This window comes from Diadema antillarum, unplaced genomic scaffold (assembly GCF_040938485.1).
Source record: "Diadema antillarum isolate AM-2024a unplaced genomic scaffold, OU_Dant_1.0 seq00001131_RagTag, whole genome shotgun sequence".
NCBI lineage: Eukaryota > Metazoa > Echinodermata > Echinoidea > Diadematoida > Diadematidae > Diadema > Diadema antillarum.
This window is the reverse complement of record NW_027271944.1, coordinates 190159-215050: the sequence shown is the minus strand read 5'-3', so window position 1 is coordinate 215050 and position 24892 is coordinate 190159. Positions and strand designations below refer to the sequence as shown.

Below are 24892 nucleotides of genomic sequence, written 5' to 3'. Positions count from 1 at the left end.
GTTTTTTATATAGCGCATTTCACACACTTCAGGGTTTTAATGCGCTTTACAGACTATTATTACCCCGGTCACTGGATACATTATTTCCAACCAGCACTAACAGTACTCATTCTCCACTCCCTGGGGAGCATTCCAGCCAGTCGCAGCCATTTTACAGGCACGCACATGCTGATCAACCAACATAAGCTTTCTCATCCTACCGGGTACCCATTTATACTCCTGGGTGGAGAGCAGCAATGTGGATAAAGTGCCTTGCTGAAGGGCAAACGTGTCGGGCTTGGCATGGGCTCGAACCCACGAACCATACCACGCTCATGTTCACAGACGAGTGCTCTTATCCACTCAGCCACGACACCTCCACAAACACAGTACACTGTGTATGCATGTTACTATTATAACGATGTAGCGTTGGCTGTAGCCGTCTTTTGTTGCTGTTGTTTCTTTTTTGATATATTGCCTTGCATCAAGGTCTATACAATCTATTCTTTAATGTCACACGGGCTCATGTAGGCTTATCATTGGTTTGTTTGTTTGTTTGTTTGTTTGTTTGTTTGTTTTTGGTCTATCTAATATCTGGTGTATGTATATCATTGATTTGTTTGTTTGTTTGTTTGTTTGTTTTTGGTCTATTTAATATCCGGTGCTGGAGAGTGCGTCCATTTGAGCTACGCTCACGAACACAAGTGATTGTGGGTGATAGTTAGATATTACCCAGTCACTCACAAATATTTCAATTGTTCCAATGTATAGTTTTAAGGAACCGACATCCTAGATGTTGCAATTTTACCCCTTTACGCGCGAATGATCATTAAGGAGATACCGAGTATATGTGAACCTGAAGTTAGAATCAACAAATGTTATCGTGTGTGCCATGCAAATGCGGTCAGCTTTACCACATTATTGTAATATCTTTTTTGTGGTATTTTTCTGCAGATTTATGCAGGATGTAAACAAAGTGTGAACTCCCTCTACGTAAAGTTATCCACCTTATTCTGTCTTGAAAGATATAATGGAACATGAGATTTGGAAGAACAAAGATGTGTGTGAGATCTTAATGTCTTTGATGTACTTTATGAAGAATCATAAGACAATTTTTCATTTCAGGAAAAGTCCAGTCATTGACAAAAGAAGCCCCCAAAAGAACAAAAACTAACATGGATTACTATTGATGACGAGTTTGACTTCGTAATCATGTGACAGCAATAGATTATGACATAATGCTCTCTGACGCTACGTATGACTTTCGAAAAAGTTCGTAATACATACAGTACAACGCAGTGTGCTATGGGTCATAACAGCGCTGCAGCTATCAAGCTGTGTTCTGCTTAAATTCCTAAAGGTCAGATATGTACTGTATGAAGTTCTGATAAAAGTGAAAGCGGAAGTTTGAAAAAACACCACAATACGGGTATATCGTTCGAGTGATTTCGCTCGAGCTGCTCACTTAGCTGTGCGTTTGATATTCTTAATCAAAACTTGAGAATTTGACTTTGGACTGGTAATGGTTTTCCAAAACAGTACTCATTTCACAATGTCACATTATACGCACTTTTTTCTATCTCTCTCTCTTCTTCTCTCTCAATTTCCCCCTTACCTTCCCTAGTCTTTTGTATCTATCTGCTCTATGTCATTATTTTACAAACAGTTGTTAGTCCATTGTGCTTTTAATAGAGTAAGAGTGTTCGGGACATTGATTTTTTTTTCAATGCCAAGTTTCTTCGATATCAACACAACTTGGTGGAGCCCAAAATAACGATCAAAATGAATGCTAGGTACGTATGTATTTTTGTGCCATTCTTCATGCGAATGTCTCTGAAATAAAATGATCAAAAGTGTTACATTACTTTTACATCAGTTGTAAAGATTGTCAAATCACTTGTGAACAAAACGCATACACTGTACGTTGTACAATGCATACTGTGCGTTCAGAATACATTGTGTGTTCGAATTGTCTAAGCCATTGTAAGCTCAATAATCGTCTTAACGCCTTTGAATTTGGGAAACACAATCAGATCAAATAATCAAATATTCAAAGAAATGAGCCTCATGGGAAAGCCAGAGGTAGGGAATTAAAGAGGAATGGATTGGGGTCTTACACTGACGGAGTCTTCATTACTCCACATCACATACACATACATGACAAAAAGAGAGCAGAGATGTTCTTTGGAGAAAATAGCTTTATTTCAGTTAAATCCATAACTAAATTATTTCATACGACACTCCTCACAAGATAACTTCCGTTTGCTATATTTTCTTGAGTACTTTTATAGTATGAGCTGGAAATTGTTTTACTTGGAAAAGTAAAGCTAAGGAGAAGTTGTTAATACGGGGAAAATACACAAACTACAATGCTGTGCACAACATTAGAGAAAATGATAGAATAGCACATACCAAGCCATAGTTTCGTTCTGCCATCGTGATCATTCTAAGAATATCATTCGAAGTAAAGCTTCATGGACCACACACAAAGAAAAATGCTAAGTAAATAACAGTCATTTACCTGAGAGTTTAGGGTTGTTTTTTTCTCCTTCTTTTGCGTGGTACTGTTTGCACTCGGCAGCTGTCTTGTTAAAAATAGAATTGTATGCCCACTGTCTTGGACAAAGGAATGGAATGTCTCGATACGGATTGTTTTTTTTTTCCTTCATTAATGCACACACCAGTCCCGTAAGGTGTTGTTTTAAATCTGTAGATGTTTGCATCAAAATGCTCGCCATAAGGCCTGGAAAATGTTTCGTCGCACTTTGATCCTGTGCGGGAGCCGCGAGTTTCTGTCAAATGATAGATATGGCCCTCTCGGCAAGCAACCATTCATGCTGAAATTACAAGGTACTGTATTCCATGTGCACAATAGAGTAACATACAACAGGTGATGTTATAGCATTCATTGCCATGGAAACTGGTTGTAAACAACCTCACCTGACCCGAACATCTGTGACCACTATTGTTGCCAACAATACTCGCACCTGGCTCTAACCCAAGCTATTTGGGTATAACAAAAGACTCATGACATCATCACTTCGATATGCTCTATGTTTGCAACGTATCAACTGGATAATCAATATATTGATTACTAAGTACTTTCGACTTGCGTCCCAAATTGATGAAAAACAAAATGAAATGTGATAGTGATGTACATTGTTGATGGGAGTAAAAATTCCAGTGTCCTGATTTGTTGTTATCGTTAAAGGGATCATATAATTTTGGTTGAGATGGAGATTCAGGTTTTAACTGTTTGTGAGATAATTAGAAACCACCTATATGAAATATTAAAGAGCATACAATTCTAATTTAAAGAGGACTTCAAAATTTACTTGATGAAAATTGGTTTTGAAATGACTGAAATATCAAAAAACAAAGTAAAGCAAAGTGATCTTAATAAAAGGTGAGTACCCCCTTTTATAGATCACTTTGTTTTTTGATATCTCTGCTATTTGAAAACCTAATTTTCATAAAATAAAATTTAACTTCCTCTCAGAATGTACGCTCTTCAATATTCCATATAAGTGGTTTCTAATTATCTCACACACAGTTAAAACCTGAATCCCCATCTCAACCAAAACTATACCACCCCTTTAACAATGTCGACAGAACTGGGGGGCATTTCATCAATGAGTTCGTCGGAGTTTTCACCGACAAGTTTGCTATCAGCCAATCAGACGCAAGGATTTCATTAGCTTTTAACAGTTGTCAGTGTAAATCACCGACAAAAAGTTTCATGAAACGGTCCCCTGGTCACCACTGATCACATGATCCCAGTGAGGAATGATAATGTATCTGGGTCATTAGACAGTCACCTGCTCTCTTTGCTGTCTTTGCTCCCCCCCCCCCCCCCCCCCCCCCCCCCCATGATTGTGTCCGTCTTCTCTTTATTTCCCTTTTTTTCTGTAAGAGGGACGGGGTGGAGATGTCCTTCGAAAATGGAGGTTCACAGATACCTTGTGGGTGCGACCACGGAGCTACATGGTGCGACATTTAAGCGACAGTCATGACAGGCGAGTTGGACAATAAGCGCTACACACCAAAGAGAATAGATGCTACACTAAGAGGGTATACTCTCGCGATTTCGCGTAGTACGCTCATGGGCGAAAAACTGACGCCATTAGCTGAATGACCGATAGAGGGCGTATTTTACGTGATCACAACCCAGATTTTATAGTACTGTAGTGATGTTTGTCTGCCTTTCATTTTCCCCCTTTTTAGGGGGTATACAGGGGAAAAGATGTAATTACGACTTCGTTTTGTCATACAGAAGTACCATTCCTGTCTAACCATAAAATGCAATTGAAGAAATGTCATTCATTTTCCAATATGCAGTCCCACAAAGTTTGAGCTAAAGTAGCCCGAGCGAGAAAGAGATAGGCGGCGTTTGTCAGCTCAAATACAATCTTTGAAGGACTACAGATTGAAAAGCGATGAAATTTCTTCAAATTCTATTTAACGTATCGACAGAAAATATACTTCTGCTGATGTTTTGAGGCCTGAAACATATTTCTACCACTGTGTTTTTCCTTAAAATGAAGAAAATGAAATAAAGGTAGGGTTTTCTCCAAAGGCTCACGTGTTAAGAAACTCGCGGTTTGTTACTAAAATGGCCGCCGTTGGGCTCCATGCGGGGCGCGCGGGGCTCCATGGCGTACTACACCCGTTTGCGTGCGAAATCGCGAGAGTATACCCTCTTAGCGTAGCTTCTATACTCTTTGCTACACACTCCGAAGACCAAACAAGTGTTGTAAGACGACTATATGCACAGACGACATTTCATTCGAACGCGGAAGACTCGGCTTTGGTGAGGATCGAGCGATCACTCCAGACAGAGACCGGTTGGTAAACCACCCTCAGAACTGACTTCCTTCTTATATTCATTCAAGACTACCCACGAAGAACAAAGACTCCTCGCATGACTTCTTTCACATAATCAGATTGTTGGTGAATCGGTGGATTGTCCACAACTTGTTGAAGTATTCACTATACCAGTGGATTTAAAGGAGACCTCCGAATGATTTCAGACTGGGCTGCTGGGTACAGAGTTTCAGTCTTTATAGTGATTTGAATGAGGACTAAGAATGTAAAAAAAAAAATAACAAAGGACAAGGATGATGAAATGGCAGCTTCATCATAAGAATGCATTGGTGGGGGCTCAATGTAGCAGAACAAAAGAAGAAAGCGTAGGCCCTATTTAAATTAACACAGGTGAACTTGTTAAGCAACCGGTACTGTGATAGCTTACAGTGCTAAAAATAAAGAACTCTTATATGTTATCAATGTTATCATCCTTGTTCAGGGCATTTTTTTTTTTTTGAGGGGGGAGGTTTCAAAGTATTGGTTCCTCTGCTCAAGGACCACATTTAATTTACACAAATCTATAACTGGAGTTGTCGATTTATGTACATGTACTTATGTACTATACTACATGATACGAAACTATGAAAATAGTCTGAACTTCCCCTTTAATGCACGCGCAAAATTGTTGCACAACACAACCCCTTCAACGCAAAATGGTTCAACAAATCAATTTGACGGTTCAACAAATCAATTTGACCTATCAACATAAATACACTTGTACGTGATTAAGATTCTACTGATCATTGCCAAACACAACATGGAAATGATCTTTGGCTATCAGAAATAAATCCATACAAGAAAACGATAGATCAAAAGTGGCTTGAAACTTTTTTCATTATTAATATTTTCTTGCAGATACATCTCCATGCATCGCATGAAGGTGATGAAACCCTACCATGCAAATATTTCACTCAAAACCACCGTAAACTAAATCAGATACTCAGATTGCTATAAATTCCATTCAAGTCTCGTGATACAGGCTACTAATCATGACATTTCTGTATCATATCAATTATTCCTTCATGAGAAAACAGGCGGTAGCAGCAAGTGAATTACTGTGTATACAGATGCATTCACTAGTATGTAAGAAGAAAACAAAAGTTTGCATTTGGACGATACGCCAATGAAGGACTAGTAAAGTATATACGGGACAATGTTGCAAAGATTTTGTTTTCATTTTCTTTCTTTCTTTTTTTGTCCCTTCTTTCAGCAACAGCACAGTTAGGAAAAGTACGACGCAGTTCCAGTTTTTAAGTCACTTCGACAACAACAACAACAACAACAACAACAACAACAATATAAAACAATTGTCGGCATTTGCCTACATATAGCAAGCAGGATGCACATACATTCCACAGTTTTTCAATTAAATTGTCGATAAACATCTTGGAAATCTTTCACAGATCGTATCTGATACCTCGCTCCATTTTTATCATGGCTACCACAATGAGCCACGACGATGAAGATGACGATGATGATGATGACAATAATAATAACCATCATCATCATCATCATCATCATAATGATAATTATAATAACAATAACAGTAATAACACAAGAAAAGATAGAAAAGAAAACCCAGAATATTGAAAGTGATCAAACATTATAACACCCTAACACCAACACCTGGACAACTACTAGTATCTGAATACACTGCACATTTGCCTTTCCTGTGATACTTTCACCATGGACCCTATCATGTTTACACCGACACCTAAAAACACTTGCATTTACCATGGACCATATTTAGGGTCCATGCATTTACCAAGGCATGCGCGCAATAAATTAGCTATGCACTTGGAAAACCATTTATATTCGACGACAAAAAGAAAAAAAAAAAGAAAAAACCCACCAAATTGTCAAACTTTTCATTCCATAGTTACAAATAAAACGATATTTCCACAACATTTCACCTCATACTCCCAAAGTTCAGACATAAACATTTGAGGTTAAGCTCCCTCAAAGTTTGCAATAGGTCGCAATCATCAACAAAGACCTTTGCACTATTTAGTACGAAAAAATGACGATGAAATTCAAAAAGACTGATCTGCACGATAAATATTTGACGTTTTGAGAGAATCGACGGCTCCTGCTTCAACAATAAGGCACCGATGAGGATTCACGTACATGGAATGTCGATAAAAGATAGTGAATTTATCTATTAGTTATTAGTCTATCTAGCTATTTATCTATGTATCATACTCTCTCTTTCCCCTTATTCTGTCTGCATAAAAAAATAATGTATATTTTCTTTCTTTCTTTCTTTTTGGTCAACGGAGTGGGAAGAAATAGAAATGTATGCATAGCTGGGTGTTACATCTTCGCGCTGACATCACACGCCTTCTTCCATCTCTTTCGTCTCTTCATCCGCATTCCTTTCCCTCAAGTCGTCATCGTTCAAGTCGGTCTCAATCATGGTATGGTCTTCGTCCGCCACCGCCACAGCCACAGGATGCTTCCCGTTCTCGAGCTTCGCATCGTCATCGTTATCATCGTCAGCCTTGGTTTCCGCCACCGCGAGCTCGGGGTCGGGCTCGTCGTCGTCCTCCTTCTCGTTGCGGGCCTGCTGGTACAGGGATTTTGGGATGCAGCACACGTACCAGATGACCACCGCGACCACGATGGTGACCACTACGAAGGCGACGACGCCCGCAATGATAGCCGCGACGTTGGGCTTTCCTGTTATTTAGTGGAAATAAACGCAATAAGAGATAACAGCCGTGTCTTTTGGGATAGAAGGGCAAGTATACGTATACACACACACACACACGCACACGCACACACACACACACAAACACATATTAACACAATAAGTCCTTCCCATCATTTGGTTTTTTCCTTGAGACAGCGCTACTTTACTTGAATAGAAGACAACCTTTACAATAAAGGGTATTATTACCAGCTTACGAGAAATTAAATAATCGTGAAGGTATATCACTGCGTATATAGTGACGCGTTGAAACAACGCAGCACACATTGATTTAATCAAAACATACACATATATAGATTGACATATCACTGGTTATGAAAAGTGTGTATGTGTGTGTAGAGGGAGAGATGAAGAAGGGGTACCAAGCTTTTCCATTTTTTAACGGGTCTACTCCTTAAAAAGTAAATAGTCCTGGACCGTCGAACTAGTGCCAGTGTGAAGCGAATTGGTTTAAAGTATGTTCATTACAATCCTTCTCTCTTTAAGAAAACAAACAAAAGAACTGAAGAACAGCTTACTTGGATGACATCCTTGACAGCGTATTCCCACGTCGTTCGTGTGTCGAATCGTGCTGCATCCCTTGCGCGACCCCGGGGTCGGGTGTGGGCACTCACCGATGCTGAGCTCATCCCCAGTGCAGTTGAGCATGCCGAAGAGGTCGGGGACGCCAACCCTGGCACCCGAGAAAACGTCGCAGCATGGCACGACCTCAGCTCCCTCGGCCTCGAAGCCCAGCTGTCGGCAGATGACCTGCGCGTCCATATCGGTGATGTAGTCCTGGCATACGGTGCCGTACTCGCTGCCGTCGTACACCTCCACTCGGCCCTCGTAGTCGCATTGTCCGCCTTCCAGTTTTACCGACAAATAAGGCGGCATGCCTGAAAGTACAAGTGTTTTTGACATTTTAATCGCTTGAATCTACAGATATTTTGTCAGATTCGATCAAGTTTCCCATAGACTATAGGCCTAGTCTCATCATTTTTACAATCCATACCGTTCATTCTCACGGATTTAAACGTTTCTTCATCAGTCGTCAAGTTTCACAAGAATATGTTGTTTCTTCTTACAATTCTGTTCCAACACGAAATCAACAAACCTAGCACAGATTCACAAATACGCATAGAAGAGTGAAAATTACGAAATTCAATACCATGTCTTTTACAAAGGTTCATACACAAGTTGGATAAATTCATTCGACATGCCATTTCTATTCCCATAATCCCTAGAATTTTTATTCTATTTTACATCAAAATACAATAATACTATAATGGATTGTTCCCACAGATTTAAAGTGGACAAACGGCAGTAAGAAGGAGAAAAAGTATATGAAAAGTAACTAGATGAAGCAGAATGAGATCTGACGTTAAACGTGATAATGGACCTCCATCATTGATGTGAAATTGTTCTATGGCAGTAACCAGATGTAATAGTTTCTATGCCTATTGTCTTCCATCTTCTAATCAAGAACTGCTTCGGCTTATCTCAGCATCTACCCTGAATATTTTTTTTTCTGCTCGTCCATCTTCGTCGTTGTTATCATCTTCTCCGTCTTGATCATCGTCCATTACCTGTATGACCTGAATTACCTACGATGTCGCCCAGTGAGTCAAAGACTTGTAGAGGGACCTTCAAAGGACCCAATCGTGATCCCGAGGAGTTCAGTGTGATATATCCATGGGATGATCATTATGCAATCTGGATTACACCTTTTTATGGTTCTGTTTCCAGTCATCATTGAGCTTAGTTGCCTTGACAGCTTCCGCACAACGGCCATTCCAATAATTTACTATTCTGTGGCTGAGGGAGTTTAACCTCTTACTAGTTCAACACCTTCCTTGATACAACTTAAACTTATGACCGCGTGTGACTTGAACGGTATAATAACAAAGAGAACAGCTGGATCAAAATCTTCTATATCATGCAAAACACTTGAATCATATCTGCATGTTTACGTCCATACCCTAGGGATGGAATCCCCAAAGATTTTAATCTCTCAGAATAATTATGATATTGATTTAACTTCAGGTATACCAACTTAGTCGTTATCTTCTGAACCGATTCAAGTTTTTTGCATCACTCTTTGGACGATCATTTCATAAAGAGCAATATTCCCAGAGCAATATTCCAAGAGCGTTCTGACTAGGGCCTTATACAGCAAGACAAACACCCCCTCTTCCTCCTCCTCCTTCCCCTCCTCCTCCTCTTTCTCATCCTTCTCCTCCCTGCCATCTAATTTCTTGCTATATTGTAACATGGTAACATGATATACGTGATTCCTGAAATTGATTAATCTCAGTTTATTCTTTGAATGGTGGTATATACATACGCGCAAATATTTTGTTGTGGTTACTCTAAGTAGCAGTGTAATACAAAAAAATAGGAGTACCTGGGTCTGACATTTTATTAGTGCAGATAGCAATGGCGTCAACGAAATTGTCCGGACACGAATCCGACGTCGACATGGTGACATCGCAGTCGACAATCTTGGCCTCTGTTCCCGAGCAGGACACATCTCGGATGGAGTAATTGTCATCAGGATTCTGCAGTGATAAAAATAGATTACCGGTAACACATACGAGATTTGAATTAACAGCGAGTGATTTTGATTAAACCGTGGAGCTACTCGTGAAGCTCCAGCATGATTAACGTATATAGCATCATACCGTGAATGTAAGAAATCTGTGAATGATTTGTCATTTGTCACTTGATGTATAATTTGTTTTACTTCAAGGTGTTTTGAGCAGTTCTGGAGAAGACAATGGGAATAAATATCCAGAGAGTGATCATATGAACCAGAATAGCTGGATACGTTGGGCTTACTTTAAACTGATTGGCACTGTACGTCCTGTTGCTTCTGTACATATATCCAAGCTCTGCGCAGACGACCCTCTGTTCATTCGCGCCAAAACTCGAGCTGCACACTTTCCCCCACTGCCCATCGGACCACACCTGGACACGCCCGCTGGACTCGTCGCTCCCGCCGTACAACCTCGTGGTCAAACCTGGTCGAAGAAGAGCAGAAATTCTGTTTTTAACATATCATCACGATGAATTCTCATTGGCGCAGACAGAGATGTCGGGTGTTTTCTCTAATTGATATCTGTTTTCTAGTATTTCATTTACAAACAGTGAAATATACCCACCCATACAAAAACAAGAACACGCATGCATACACACAAACATACACAATTCAATCAAGTTCAATTCAAACAGAATATTAAAAAATGTGGAATTTGACATGCATTTGATATATCAAATGATACACAGGCAACAAAAGAACAATAACATGTTCCTTTCCATGATCAGTCCCGATCAGTAGGCCTACACAAGACATCGACAAGAGCACTGCACACACGACGCAGATAACGTTAAAACAAACATTAACAAGATCAGTGTTTCGAAAAGAATGTTTTCTTTGTCCTTTTTAAAAGTTTCTATGGCAATTAAAACCGTTTACAGGAATGCAAAACTAATTAAGTGTCTTATTTTTTAGGACAAGTCGGGAAACAACTTTGTATTTTATATGTAAGACGCTGACTGCAAGCTTAGGTTCATTTTTTTCCATGCATGGATTTCCATCATGTAGCGAAAAGCGCAAAATATCATTATTCCGTCGAAGAGCACACGCTTTATGGAAGGGTCGTGTTTAAACGCCGAAACAGCCCAAACTCACTCTTTCAGACAGTCGCCAATAAAGGCAAACAGACAAAGAATAGATGTGCCTACCAGAGCATTGTTACGTTTGGGGGCAAATTTACATAAAATTAGCCGCTGAGCTACCGCTCGAATAGTTTTCTTATAGATGTTATTCCACAAAGATGAAGTCAATATTTGATCGCGAAAAGTGACAAGGTACAGGGGAATTCTTTTTTCAATTATGAGGATTTCGTTCCTGAATGAGGATACATTGGCAACTTCAAATCAGTCGTTCTTTGCTATGTAAGTATATTTGACTCTCCCAAAAATACCCTTTGCTCAGAAGAACGCAGGATTTTTATATACTACATGTAACTGAAGAGGATATAGATGCAAAGTCTTAGAAATGTATGATAATGGGTAAAACATCTGCTTAACTCTCTCGATGCCATGGAAAACCTGGTTAGCATACTGTTAATGCCATTTTGGGATGTTGTTTCTGAGAGGGTTAAGGCTGTGTCACCGCCAGGTGATTCCAGTGGAGTTTGTGGACTATAAGGTGTCTCGATCATTTTTGTGGAAATTTCAAGGAATCTGATGAGTAGTAATAATTGCTTTGGTAAGACACGTCAATGCATTTTAAACCAAAATTAACACGTGTAAACTTAACTTTGCACATAAGTCTGAAGAGAACCTCTCCTCCACGTTTTGATGACTCTCATATACCCCCCAAAATAATAAGAATAACAAAGTTGCACAGATTGAGCGGTGGAAAGTTCAATTCATTATAGACAAATGAAAAGATCTTTAAATTTCATGTTTCCCGAAACAAGAATATCAGTCGCGATTGAATTCACAAATTGAACGAGGCAAATAATGATATTGAATAGCAATTCTCCTCTTAGTTTGAACATACAATATTAATGAACCCAAGTCATTTAGCACTGAAAGGATTATCAACAGTGGCGGACCCAGGTGGGGGCGCACCGGGCGCGCGCTCCTTTATGTGTGTTTTTTTTTTAAACAAAAGAAATAAAAAGAAAAACTGGGGGGGGGGGGGGGGCGTGCACGTGCGCCCCCCTTAATTTTATAAAATTTTGTAAAGGCGCCCCTCATTACGGAATTCCTGGATCCGCCCCTGATTAAAACTCTAAGGCCCGAATTCACGAAGGTGGTATAATCTTTGTACATGGATTAAACCATGGACAAAGACCGTAGTTTTGTATGGGGCGCCAAGTGTCGCATGGCCTATTTTGTTACGAAATCAGTCATTTCGTTGACGAAATGTTCATTTCGTTACGAAATGTTACTCGACGAAATGACTGATTTCGTAACAAAATACATGTAGGTCATGCGACACTTGGCGCCCCTTACAAAACTACGGTCTTTGTCCATATCTTAAGCTATGGACGAAGATTGTACCATGTGCACCTTCGTGAATTCGAGCCTATGAAAATAAGTTAATACCAGGGATACATGATAATTGCATTTTTTCATATCATTACAAAAACATAGTGCAGATTACATCAAGGAGGGAATGTTATCAATACCTTTTCTAATTTGAAAATGGTTAATGTTATTGTAGTTGATGCGAAGACTATACTGAAACTCAACAATCTCAGTTTTTAGGGGTGAAATTAATGAAACTATCACTGTTCTGTGGTTTGATTTTTACTTCATTGTATCACTGGAGTCAAAGTGAACATGAACTACAATGTATCTTTAATGGAATGATAACATAATATTACACGTACATGATATTTTTGGCGCCTTGTTATTGCACTGTGTGCTGTTGACGAGGCCACTCAAGTTGCATTCATCCAATGCTTGGTGGCGCTGCCCGTCGGTTGTGTCGCACCACACGTGTAAAAGAGCATCCCCGCCTGATGAAATGACAGAATAATATGTAGGGACACGACGAAATTTAAACAAATGAGAACGAAATGTGTAACAAAATAATACCCAAATAATACAACAGAGTAAAACGGGCAAAAGAGAATACTCGAAGCAATCAAAACTTTACATAAAGACATACGTGGTGTGTATGTTGGGGGAGTGCTTTAATAGAAGAAAAGCTTGAATAAGGTAAACTGCTGCAAATGGGGGAATTCTTTAATCTCCATATATCATGGAAGCATTAGCCTTCTCACTCATTGTGGTAGCTACCAATTTTGCTGCAGTAACTTTATTCAACTTCCACACCATGGACAGGAGTAGGTAGGCCTACAATTCAAGCATGACAACCCACAATGGTCCATGTACAAACTTTCTATTATTACCCAAGAGCGGAACATTTCTTGCAATAGGTAGTGACAAAAAGCTGTTGTATTACTGCGCAGATAGAATGCGTATCCTTCAAGACCTATGCAAAGTTCCATCTTACGAGCACATCAACACATTCCCCTCCTCCCCTCCCCCCCCCCCCCCCCCCCCCCACCAAGTGGTGGGATTGTATGGTTCATCAAGGTCCTGGCACAAATTAACATCCCCACCTCGCTCTCGACACTCTTCTTGCTGTAGGTCGATGTCTCGTCTTTAACGCCTGATGTATCAAGTGACATGGGGGATTTCCAATCGATAATACATTCGTGTTGTTATCGTTGCATTCTTTGGTTTGTTTCTTTGTTTGTCTATTTAGTGATGGAGACAGTATATCATACACCCACAAATATTATGAGTGATCGTCGACTCATTGTTTTCAAAGTGGGGACATGATAGAACGATTAGTATTACTTTATTCATATCTGGTTATGATCGTGACTCTGGAGAAAAGACAATGCCAGGTGGTGGTAACTTGTGTTAGTCGGTGATGCTGCGTGGTGTAAAGTCGACAGAGGGTAAACTTCTCTCGCCCCTCATGAGTGTGTTGACTTGTGGGTCGCTACTGACAAACGCAAGACCTATAATCACCTTCCGTTCAATCATGGGAGTAACTCGGGGCTTACCCTATTTGTTGTTCTCAAGAAAAAGGGTCTTTATTATAACAAAACAAATATAAAGAAAAACAAAACAAACTGAAGTATACCCGTTGGTGTGGTGTCAACTGGTGTGACATTAAAGTATCTCAAAAAGTCCACTCCTTGTAGTCCAATAAAGTAGTGTCAATTACTTTGACGGACGGATTCATGAAATAATTTCAGTTGGTGTGCAGTGCTGTGTAGGCCTATCTTTCTAATACGGGATGGACATGACTTCCAAGTATACTTATTAGTCCCATATGCACATAACTGCGTTTCACTACCATCATGACTTCTTTACCAGAACATGACTATGATTTCTTTTGTAGATATAGAACATGGCAAAGAGGAAAATTTGAAACTTCACTAGAGGGATGTGGTAAGGATGTAACGTGGCAGGAATTCCTCGAGAATTAGTATTCCTCGGGGCAGACTCACTCATGGACCGGGTCACATTGGTGAGGCTGTCTGCTCCGTGAAAGCCCAGTTCCCTGCAGACAACATCGGCATCTTCCAATTGGATGGCTTCGCCGCATACTGAGACCCAGCCCTGATTCTGCCGGTGGTAAAACTGAGGTAAAACAAACGAACAGAGTCGAAAAATGTAAGCACTTGTTTGCACAGTATGCTAACAATGATGATTTATCAAACAAACTATTAAAGCCCATAAATAATATAGCATGGATTATGTGCTTCAACGTTTCTAGTGTTATGTAATCCTCGACTATTAAAGCCCATGGTACACAACACTACAACCAAGGACTGATTTATTAATATACCATGGGGTGAACATTGGTTTACACCATGTTTCAATAACTTTTCATAAGTAGTACCACCATATGTAATACCTAGTTTCTAGTGACATCAAATTTTGTTTTTACGTGTTAATGTTCGATCTGGCAGCGGAAACTCTGGCAACCTGTATGGGACCATGAAGCTACAACATGGAAATGGATGACAGAAGCTTGCCTCGCTTGATATGACCATCCACTTTTGCTGTGACTAATACCACCATACAAAATATTACAGTATCCAGTCAAACATAATAAAATGACGGCTGAGCAGGGCTTTATGTAAAGGAGGATGTTTAGGGCAATACCAGATTATCACACATGCAGCCATTACGGCATCTTGGCACATGGTTGTGAAATTCCTCACTCGTCTGCCGCTTCGGTTTGTTGGCCATTACAAGCCTTTTCGCCTCCAAAAGTTAAAGTCATTAGATTTCAAATCACTTTGCGCTTCCTCTGTCAAAACAAATCTCGCTGTGATTCACGACAAGCAAACAAGCAACCACATCTCAACTATAGACCTACCTACTCACTTTTAAAACACTGTAACTTGTGTCGCATAACTGGGGCTTCAGAATATATCTAACAATATAGTTTTGTATTTCTGCACAGACACAGCCATGCACTCGACTCATCGCATAACCCATTTGAATCATCTTTTCGTCTTATTTTTGGAAGCCCCAATTATGACCGACATAAGTTACATTTCTCATAGTCGAATATGTCTATAATTTTCTTCGCTTTTATGAAAATGAACATCACGTTACAAAAACGAACATCATGTTATAGACTCGGCGTTATTTGCATCTCGCATTTACGTTTGCACATTTTGTTTGATATTGACTATTGTGTTAATTTTATGGGAAAATGAGCACATAATCAAATCAACTAATCAGATTTTAAAAAAAAAACTTATAGACCTAAGTGATGTTCCAGATATAATCATAAGTGACCGAGGTATATTGATCCCATAATAGTAGACCTATTTCAGGTCTTCATGCCAAAGTATTCGCTCATCCTGGAATGATGTAGCATTTAGGTATAATAAAGAGTAACTCACCTCTAAGATTCCCTCATGTGCGTCCATTCCCTCAAGTAAGCGAACCTTGATGTCAGGGATTTGATAGGAGGCATTGCTTGCCGGTGGCTCGGAGACAGCTGTGAGAATGAGATGAGAAGGCAACACAAATGGCCGCTTTACTGATTTGAGGAGACGTTTAAACGCGCTAAACCACTAACCATACAGTAGATGGTGAAGCGGAGGAACCACAGGCCGTTACGTGTTTGAAGCAAGAATTATTCAAAGTGCATGTGCTACACTATCACTTAAAGATTATATTTATAAACAGAGTGAAAACACTGTAACAAAATACAGGAAGTTTTATAAAAATAAGACTTAACATGATAAAAGTAATTGAATTTCACAGTTGTCTTCTTTCATGTTTTCATCGAATATTAATAAAAGTCGTAAACGCATTATCATGCAAATTACCTTGGTGAAGTGATGGTATAAAATTAACTCATTTGGTTGCTGCTCAAAGATATCCTACAAGAATTATTTTGGGGTCTATAATGTCTAGCAACAGTAACCTTTCACCCTTAAAAGAGATAAGACAGACAATCAGTGGTGTGAAATCAAAATAGGTTTAAGTCGTCAACATGATTATATTCTCCGCCATCTTAACGCTATACAACGTGCTGATACACTTTGGTTGAACTGGCAACAAATTAACAAAGAGCTGGAAAAAGTTGACCCCTCGTCAACTTGGCTAACCTACGTTTGACTTCTTCCTTTTGTCGTCGACTAACAGTGCGCGTCGCGATGTGACAAATAGTGTCTCTATTTGCGATATATTATTCCCGTCTGAAATAATTTTGAAGGACACGTATTATTCATTGCCCATGAAGACTCCTACACAAAGGCACTAAACTCTTAACAAATGATCAGCAGTTGAATCTATCTATCTGTCTGTCTATCTATCTACATACATAATATGTATATGTATATGTATATATATATATATATATATATATATATATATATATATGTATATATATGCAAATGATCAGTAATTGTACATAATTATATACTGTGTGTATATATGTGAGAGAGAGGGAGTGAGGAAGAGAGTAATACAATATACTCCGGAACGAAGTATATGTCGTTGTGACCTTTTCTCAACGAAACTAAATAAAAATCACCATAGAATGATATGAATATAAACTCGGGTCAAAATTCTAAGCGAATTAAACGAGAATGAGTTTAAAGACTATGGTTCCAATTTCGAAGGGACCATCTCATTATTTAACAACTTCCCGTGTATGATAATTCACAATCTAGACACAATCATTTTCAAATGCTGCTGTCTCTGGCGCATTTCGGAAAATTTTGGGGTGTCGATATCTTGGAAGATAGCAGGGCAAGACTAAGAAAAGAGTTAGAGAGAAGTACACACGTCGCAAACACTGTTGGGTTTCACAAAATCGATAAAGAACGTCACTATACTTCTACTTTAAAAAAACAACAACTCAGATTCACTTATGTGTTGTTGAAGACTGGAACTACGACATATCAGTTGATCTGTTGTAAGATCTTGGAATGTTTTCTGTTAAGGTGTTCCCATTGCTTGTATCACCTTCGAAGCAAGAATGACAGCTACAAAATTAGATACAGATTCTATGGCAACCGACATTACATGTTAAAAGAGAGAGAGAGAGAGAGAGAGAGAGAGAGAGAGAAAGCTATTGACTTGTCATGTTCTATCAGGATTATGTATATAATACTTTAAAAATATAACTACTGCACTGCAAAAACATCGGTGTTAGATTTAACATCATGGGTGTCAAATCTAAGACCGATCAAGTGTCAATAGAGGACCACACCCACAGGTGTAGAAAGTACGTTGTGATGGTGTTGAAAAGTGTTCACCTATAGCACTTCGTGGTGTTAATTGGGCACTGTAGCTGGTGACATTTTTGACACTGCGCTGGTGTTAATTCAATGACATCGCATGGTGTTGATTTGATACTGCTGGTGTTAATGCCAATGGTATAATACCCGTCCAGCTTCAATAGGAGACCACACTAACTGGTGTTACTGTGGTGTTATGTTCACACTTTTTTTTTGGTAAATCAAGTACTTTATCGGAAAATTCTTGATCGTTTTGTTGAAGTTCAACATCAACAATAACAGTAAGTAAGAAACTATTCAAAAAAAAAACACCACAATTTCATATTTTGAAATGGCACGCGGAGGTGTTAATCTAACACCATAAATGAGCACCGGAAACTTTACACCAGCTCGGTGTTTCATATTTAACACCGGACTTTTTGCAGTGTGGAATGGGCTCTTGGATGGGACAGATTTCTATAGCCAATGTCTCCACCCAAAATGACTCCCAGGCCCAGCTCCTCTATTTCCGTAATGACACGACTTTTTTTTAAAAACTTGAACACCCTGTATTGGCGATTGAACGTCGGTCATCACTTGCATGATGAAGCACTGAAAGATGCCTACAGATATAGATGTCTTAATACTATTGTAAAATTTCCTCTTTGACATTGGGCAAATATTGTCCTTCAGAGTTTAATGACAGGATATTAATGTTCCATTATTTGCCAATTCCATTCTCCATATTAAACTTACTGCTTTTATTGTACATTTTCACTGATGGCACATCATTACTAGGTGATAATTTATTACATTTTATCTAGGTCATCAAACAAAGAAAGAAAACAAAGCAGACGAACTCTGAATGCAATAACCGTAGAATTCTTCATTCATGTCATTGAAGTCATACCCCCCCCCTTTTTTTTTCTTCTCAGTGAAAATCTGGCCCGAGGAGAAGTACAGATAAAAGAGAGATCGTGAGTTTCGCACTGCTCGACTGGAATGTATACTCCAGAAGTCATGTACCAGTCTTGTCGAATGGCCATACCATATGAATAGGCCAAAAACGAAATACAAACTCTGCGAATTACAGCACATTTGGGTATTTACCAGAGGATTAGAAAATAAAGAATATCATTATGATACAGACCATCTTCAGTTACTCGATATCCGGCCATGTCGAGATCGGCGGCTAAAAGGATAAGCAGGCCTGTACATGGCCAGATAAGCGAAATATGCTCAAGCACGACACTTTGAAGTGCGTTGTATTTGGGGTATAGTTATAAACCTGTCTGAATTTACTATCATTACTATTTTTGCATATTTACATAATAAAGTTATGCTTCATAAGGCACAAGATAGAGAAGTTAAACTAAAATTGGAGGAGCAATGTCTTTTCGTGCGTCTTTATTTCTCCAACTTTGCTGACAAAGATAGATGATCTACCTATCTCAAAATCTCCGTGATCAGAGGCAATCAGATGAGCGACATACTTTCCCTTCCAGCGACAGAAATATTGGATGGTACAAAAAATACATCACTATCATAGTGATGGGAATGAAATATGATGTTTTTTATAGCCTAAATAATGTAGTCTTTGCAAGACTATGGTTGTTTTGTGGTTTGGAGTGGTAAGATTTCGATTTGAAACGCAAGAACAATCGTGTGTTATTGTCCGATATATTTATGTAAGAGAATAATATTGAGCGATTTGAAAAAAAAAAGTGCCGGTTGAATAACTGCGGTTGGATGGCATATATTATTATGCAAGGCTCGACACTAACGGTGGCCCGGTGGCCCGGGGCCACCAAAAACGCACGTCGGGCCACCAAAATTTCAGAAATGAAGAATTTGGTGGCCTAATCGGGACAATAAAAAAGGTCGAATGTTTGCCTTTGGGCCACCAAAAATAAAATTTAGTGTGGAGCCCTGTATAATTATGTATATACGAGGTACGGCATATACACGCACAACATTTACACGAGTATCTTCTACAAACCAGATATATCCTGATTTGGTTGGCAGCGCAATCAACTTTATATCCATATGTACGTTTATAGGCATACCTCAACAGCAATCCTCCCGAACATTTCTTCTTTCTTTCTTTTTTTTTTTTAAGTTGGGGTATAAGCAAGACAGAACCATACTCGCCAGGAATAACCATTGTTGACAGGTATAGGCATACGATTTTAGGCTTAATAGAAATACCGACAGGAGCGAGGATGTTATATGCACGAAGAGGAAGCTATGTCTGTACGTCGTTCAGTTGACCACATTATATTAAAGGGACTGTGCAATGCAAATGCATGTTGACTTATATTGATAATACCCTTCATCATCATTTATGTGGCCAAAAGAATAGACCTACCTGGGTATGTGCCATATATATATATATATATATATATATATTGTAATCATGATGTCTACTATTTTTCTTTAGATTATCTGATGGCTACGCCCACAGAAAACACATACACACACACACACACACACACCCACACACACACACACACAAAACTTGCAAACCAAGATTCTGTTATGTAGTGACATTAATATATGTCAAGCATTTTAAGTACAGTACTAGTATATGATTAACAAAAGACATTGGAATGGATACCTTTAACAAGACTGGACATAATATGCGTGTTTTCCTGCAAACTCTTTTGTTAATCTTGCATTAGCAGCGTGGAAACATGCGAGCTATTCTCAGTCTATAGGAAAACGTGCATTCCAGTATCTTTTGTTAATCACTATAGTGCTTTGGAAATGGTTGACAGATGATGTCAGAATGGGATTATATGGGCAGAATCTTGATTAGGAAGGTTCCTTTTTATGGAAGTATCCAAGCTAACTGAAGAAAAATGGGGAAATTATTATGAAATATGTGGCACGTATTTATGTATTCACGTGTCCACATAGATGTTGAGGGAATCAACTCATGTCAACATACCTTTGCATCTAGTACTTCCTTTAAGATCACACCAAATTGTCTCCTGACTTGTTTTTAAGAAAGACGTCCTCGAAATGGTGTATCTATACATTTTGTGTACAGATTAATATTCATCCCCAGTCAAGTAATACAATGTATCTCAAAGATGACATGAAAGCTTGTCTTTCTGAAATGCGCTTCTCATGTTAAAAGATATTCTACACTGAGACCGGCAATTCATGTAGTCTGGCTAGTTTAGGCTGCACGGGTATAAGACCATGTTGCCATGCTGGTATACCGATGATAAAAACAAATCCGATTAATGTTAAAATATAGGAGCAAAACAAACAGGAAACGGCATGAAGTAAAGTATCGATTAAGATTTGTTCTTTTTTTTTTTTCGTTACGGTCAACCATGCAGAACAAACGTGTTTAGTCATTTCGGCAAGTATAATTCTCAGGTTTAGCCACAGACAATAGTTACGTATCCATTATTGAAATTCAGTTCCGCATTCCGTATTGATATCGTAAGCGTCCACGTCTGGTACGAGTCAACACAGCTGCTATAAACACGATGAAAAGTATTGGAATATGAAGGTTAACTTCTGTAAACGTCCAAATCGCAGCGGGCATCCGCATCTTAAGCACAGATAGTAAAACCCACATATGTATAAAGAGCCGAATAGGCCATGTTCTAAATGTAGCCAGATTAATGGATTTTTTTTTTGTTTGTTTGCAGGATGACATAAATATAATTATTATGATAGGCTATTTTTACAGCTACATGTCTCCAAACCAGATAAATTTTGGTACCTACTGGAATCAATATGCATCACTTGTTGCTATATAAGGCAAGCCGTGTTTCTGGTTGTCAAGAACAGCAATTTTTATAACTTATGCGTCATACTTGCATGATGAAGATCATTTAGCAAGTTTATGAATTGAAGTGTAAGTGCAATTACTTCATTATCTGCCTCATAACAGGCACCCCTGAAACGCTACGTTTCGAGAACGGATATGATTATCACCACATTAGACTATGACATGAACCTACTGTTAAATCAATGGGGCAGACTAATGCAGTAAATATACCATTTGGCACAGTTCCTAAGGCTGCGTTCACATAGAAGTATTCGGTATTCGGTATTCGCTATTCGCTATTCGCTATTCGGGCACCCAGTACACCATCACCCGCACCGTCAACTCACCATCCCATGCAGTGAGGATTTCTTCCTCCTACATCCCAACAAATCTTATTAACAATTTCTAAACTGCATCAGAATGTCAGTCTACATGCTTATTTTTGCTAAAGGGCAAATTCAGACCAAAATTGTCACCCGCACCGTCAACTCACCATCCCGTGCATGCAGTGAGGATTTCTTCCTCCTACATCCCAACAAATCTTATTAACAATTTCTAAACTGCATCAGAATGTCAGTCTACATGCTTATTTTTGCTAAAGGGCAAATTCAGACCAAAATTGTCATTATTTCATAAACGAGAGACGGTATACGCTGCAAGAAAAATGAACAAGCTCGATTCCCACTATGCCTTCCTATTCTATGCTATTCGGCACTTTCGAATAGTGCCCTCTTATGTGAACCGGTGTTAGGAAATCCTATCGTTCGATTCAAGCTATTCGCGTGCCCTCGAAAACGAGCCCCGAATACCCGAATAGTATACTCCTATGTGAACGCAGCCTAATAGCCCTAAATCGTAAACATGAATTTTCACGGAATTCGGCTGCCTCTATATTGTACTAACAATTTGAAGCACTCGTTCAATCAGCTAATTGACATCAGCATAAATATCATTATCTCGCAAAATCCGCTTACGAAGGAATCTTCTCTGACTTCAAAAAAAAAAAAAAAAAATGCAAACATGCACGTGCAACGCCATGGATCGCGACAGGTGATATCCGCATGATCACCGAGTTCCGTGCGAAATCGAAATTCCATTGTGTTGATGACGGCGTGTTATTTTTTTTTCCTGTCCAACAGAGATAAAGAGAGTAATGTATGTATGTATGTATGTATGTATGTGTGAGAGTAAGCGATTGATTAAAAAAAAAGATGTTCAAAAAGTCTTGTGCATTGATATCTATGGCGCGATAGTCCCATGAGATCATCATTCGTATACTCGACGCATGTTATTAATGCATGCACGTACTCTACCCTTTTATTGTCTCCAACTCACATTTGCTAGCACGAGTTCCATTCTTTCTTCACTGTCAGACACCTGCCTGGTATATTATATTCTACTGTTGTCTCAAATAATAAAGAAAGAGCGAGACGCAGAACAATTTTGTTTTTCTCGCTTCAATGGCCTCTTATCTATTTTCGGTTGAGAATGCAACACTTGTGTCTCTCATGCTTTGTGTATCTGTCCTTTGACTGCTGCACAAATCCGAAAGCACCTTTTATTCTACCTCACACACCGGCAGCATAACTAAAGCTGCAGTATGCATCGAAGCTGGTGTAAAAGCAAAATCCACTTTAAAGCAAATCAGTCAAACTGTACAACTCCACCAAAAAAGAAAAAGAAAAAGAAAAAGAAAAACTCGGAAGAATCTTTTTTCCCTTCAAGGCTTGTGGACAATTCAGTGTTTTGGGTTTTCTGAAAACTTAGGCCGTACTGGCAGATTGCCCCTGCTTTTAAAAGAAATACAGTATAGTATGTTTAAGAATCGATAATCAAGACATCAATCCATTGATTCTTAAAACATGTTATACCATGATCTGACAGCAGACTCACATCATGTACTCCAAATTCAATACGTTGTTTTTGTTTCTTTTTCAAATAAACAGCCATTTTTCAATTCGTTATTCCTTGTCCTTGTTGGTGTCGCTCGCCATCGGGATGCATAACACTACTTTACCTTCGTCATTTCAGAAATGTATTTTGCCTGCCCAATCCCCCATTTTGTTTTTGTTTCTGTTTCATCCATGTCCAATTTCTGTGCACGGCTGGTACAAATCTCACATTCTTACACAGAAGCGGTCCTAAATGTAACAATCTGCTGAAGATAGCAAGGGGAGGGTTAGCGCCCAGTCAGGATGGTTGGTATTGGTATATAACAGGTGTATATACAATAAGGGTGAGTAGAGTAGTGCCTATTGCGTAATATAGGTTTCCTCTTGTCATGGACGTCATTCTTGTTCCTAAATGAAGCTCTATTCTCTTACCCCGACTACCAGTTATACATGCTTTGGACACTTTTCTTGTGTGTTCTGTTGGTGTGTGTGGGTGTGTGGGTGTGTTTACACGTAAAACTCAAATCGTTCCACCATGGCCAGTGGCTGCAAGAGCTCTACTAGATGCAAATGCAAACACTGCATTCCAGTGAATAGAAATCAGGTCATCAGGACAAACTGAAGTCGAAGTAATGAATAGGTGGCCAGGATACTTACTGTACTCAATGTAGTGTCTAATCCATGCCCCATCGCGGCGGCGGCGCGAACTACGGAGGCGTGGACACCACCAGCCAATCCCTCTGAAGGGTCGCAGCAGACTATAATCACACGCATTATACAACGTGCGTGCATAGAGATTTGGAAACCAAGAATGGTATGTCATTTTACCTACCTGCTAGTGACAGAGGGCCATGGAATACGATGAACATGTACAACATCGCAAGGTAGAAACCTCGAGTTGCGTTTTCAATGCAGCTTTTGCGGGGGTTCCGATGAATCGCCATTATGTTTGTATCCGAGATAGTTCCTCAGTAGTGCCTAGCTGTAGGGCCAGTTGTCTCTTTCACTCGCAGCGACGAAACCACCTAAGTACTTGCAGCAAAAATCTCGCGCGAAGGAATCGGGAAATTACCGCAGCAGACGAGACGCGCCGTTGAGGTATCGATCACGTACCGATCGCACCCTCGTTTACAGTCGAGTCGCTTATTGACCCTCGTGTATCTTTTACAGCGATTTGTTTCCATCTGACTGGTCCTTCGCATTCAGTCATGAAGAGTCACCAAGGACAGGGTGTATTGCCTTTATTTGTACGACGAATAACAATTCCTCAAGAAGTCAAACCACTGGTGTCAAGGTTATTGTGCTGGCATTTGCGGTTTTTGTGTTTGCTTTTTGTTGTTAATTGTTGTTGTTGTTGGGGGTGGGGTCGCTGATTTGCCAC

The 24892-nt window shown here is 39.4% G+C and overlaps 1 protein-coding gene across 1 annotated transcript; it reads right to left on the bottom strand.

The window, feature by feature from the left end:
* Nucleotides 1–7177: 7177 nt before the first annotated feature.
* LOC139744044 (neurotrypsin-like) lies at nt 7178–24455 on the bottom strand. The gene is made up of 8 exons (XM_071654503.1): nt 24344–24455; nt 16000–16097; nt 14587–14719; nt 12946–13074; nt 10376–10557; nt 9942–10095; nt 8074–8433; nt 7178–7524 (listed from the first exon to the last, which is right to left on the bottom strand). Exons 1-8 carry the CDS (start codon nt 24453–24455, stop codon nt 7178–7180), a joined length of 1515 nt encoding a protein of 504 aa, XP_071510604.1.
* Between the last annotated feature and the right edge of the window lie 437 nt (nt 24456–24892).

Bases quoted from the DNA above. Each gene is read 5' to 3' on its own strand.
- LOC139744044 (XM_071654503.1), bottom strand. From the start codon at position 24,455: ATGGCGATTCATCGGAACCCCCGCAAAAGCTGCATTGAAAACGCAACT. The intron at 14,720-15,999 runs GTGAGTTACTCT...GTTTTACCTCAG, and splicing joins CACATGAGGGAATCTTAGAG to TTTTACCACCGGCAGAATCA. The intron at 13,075-14,586 runs GTGAGTCTGCCC...TCATTTCATCAG, and splicing joins CAATGTGACCCGGTCCATGA to GCGGGGATGCTCTTTTACAC.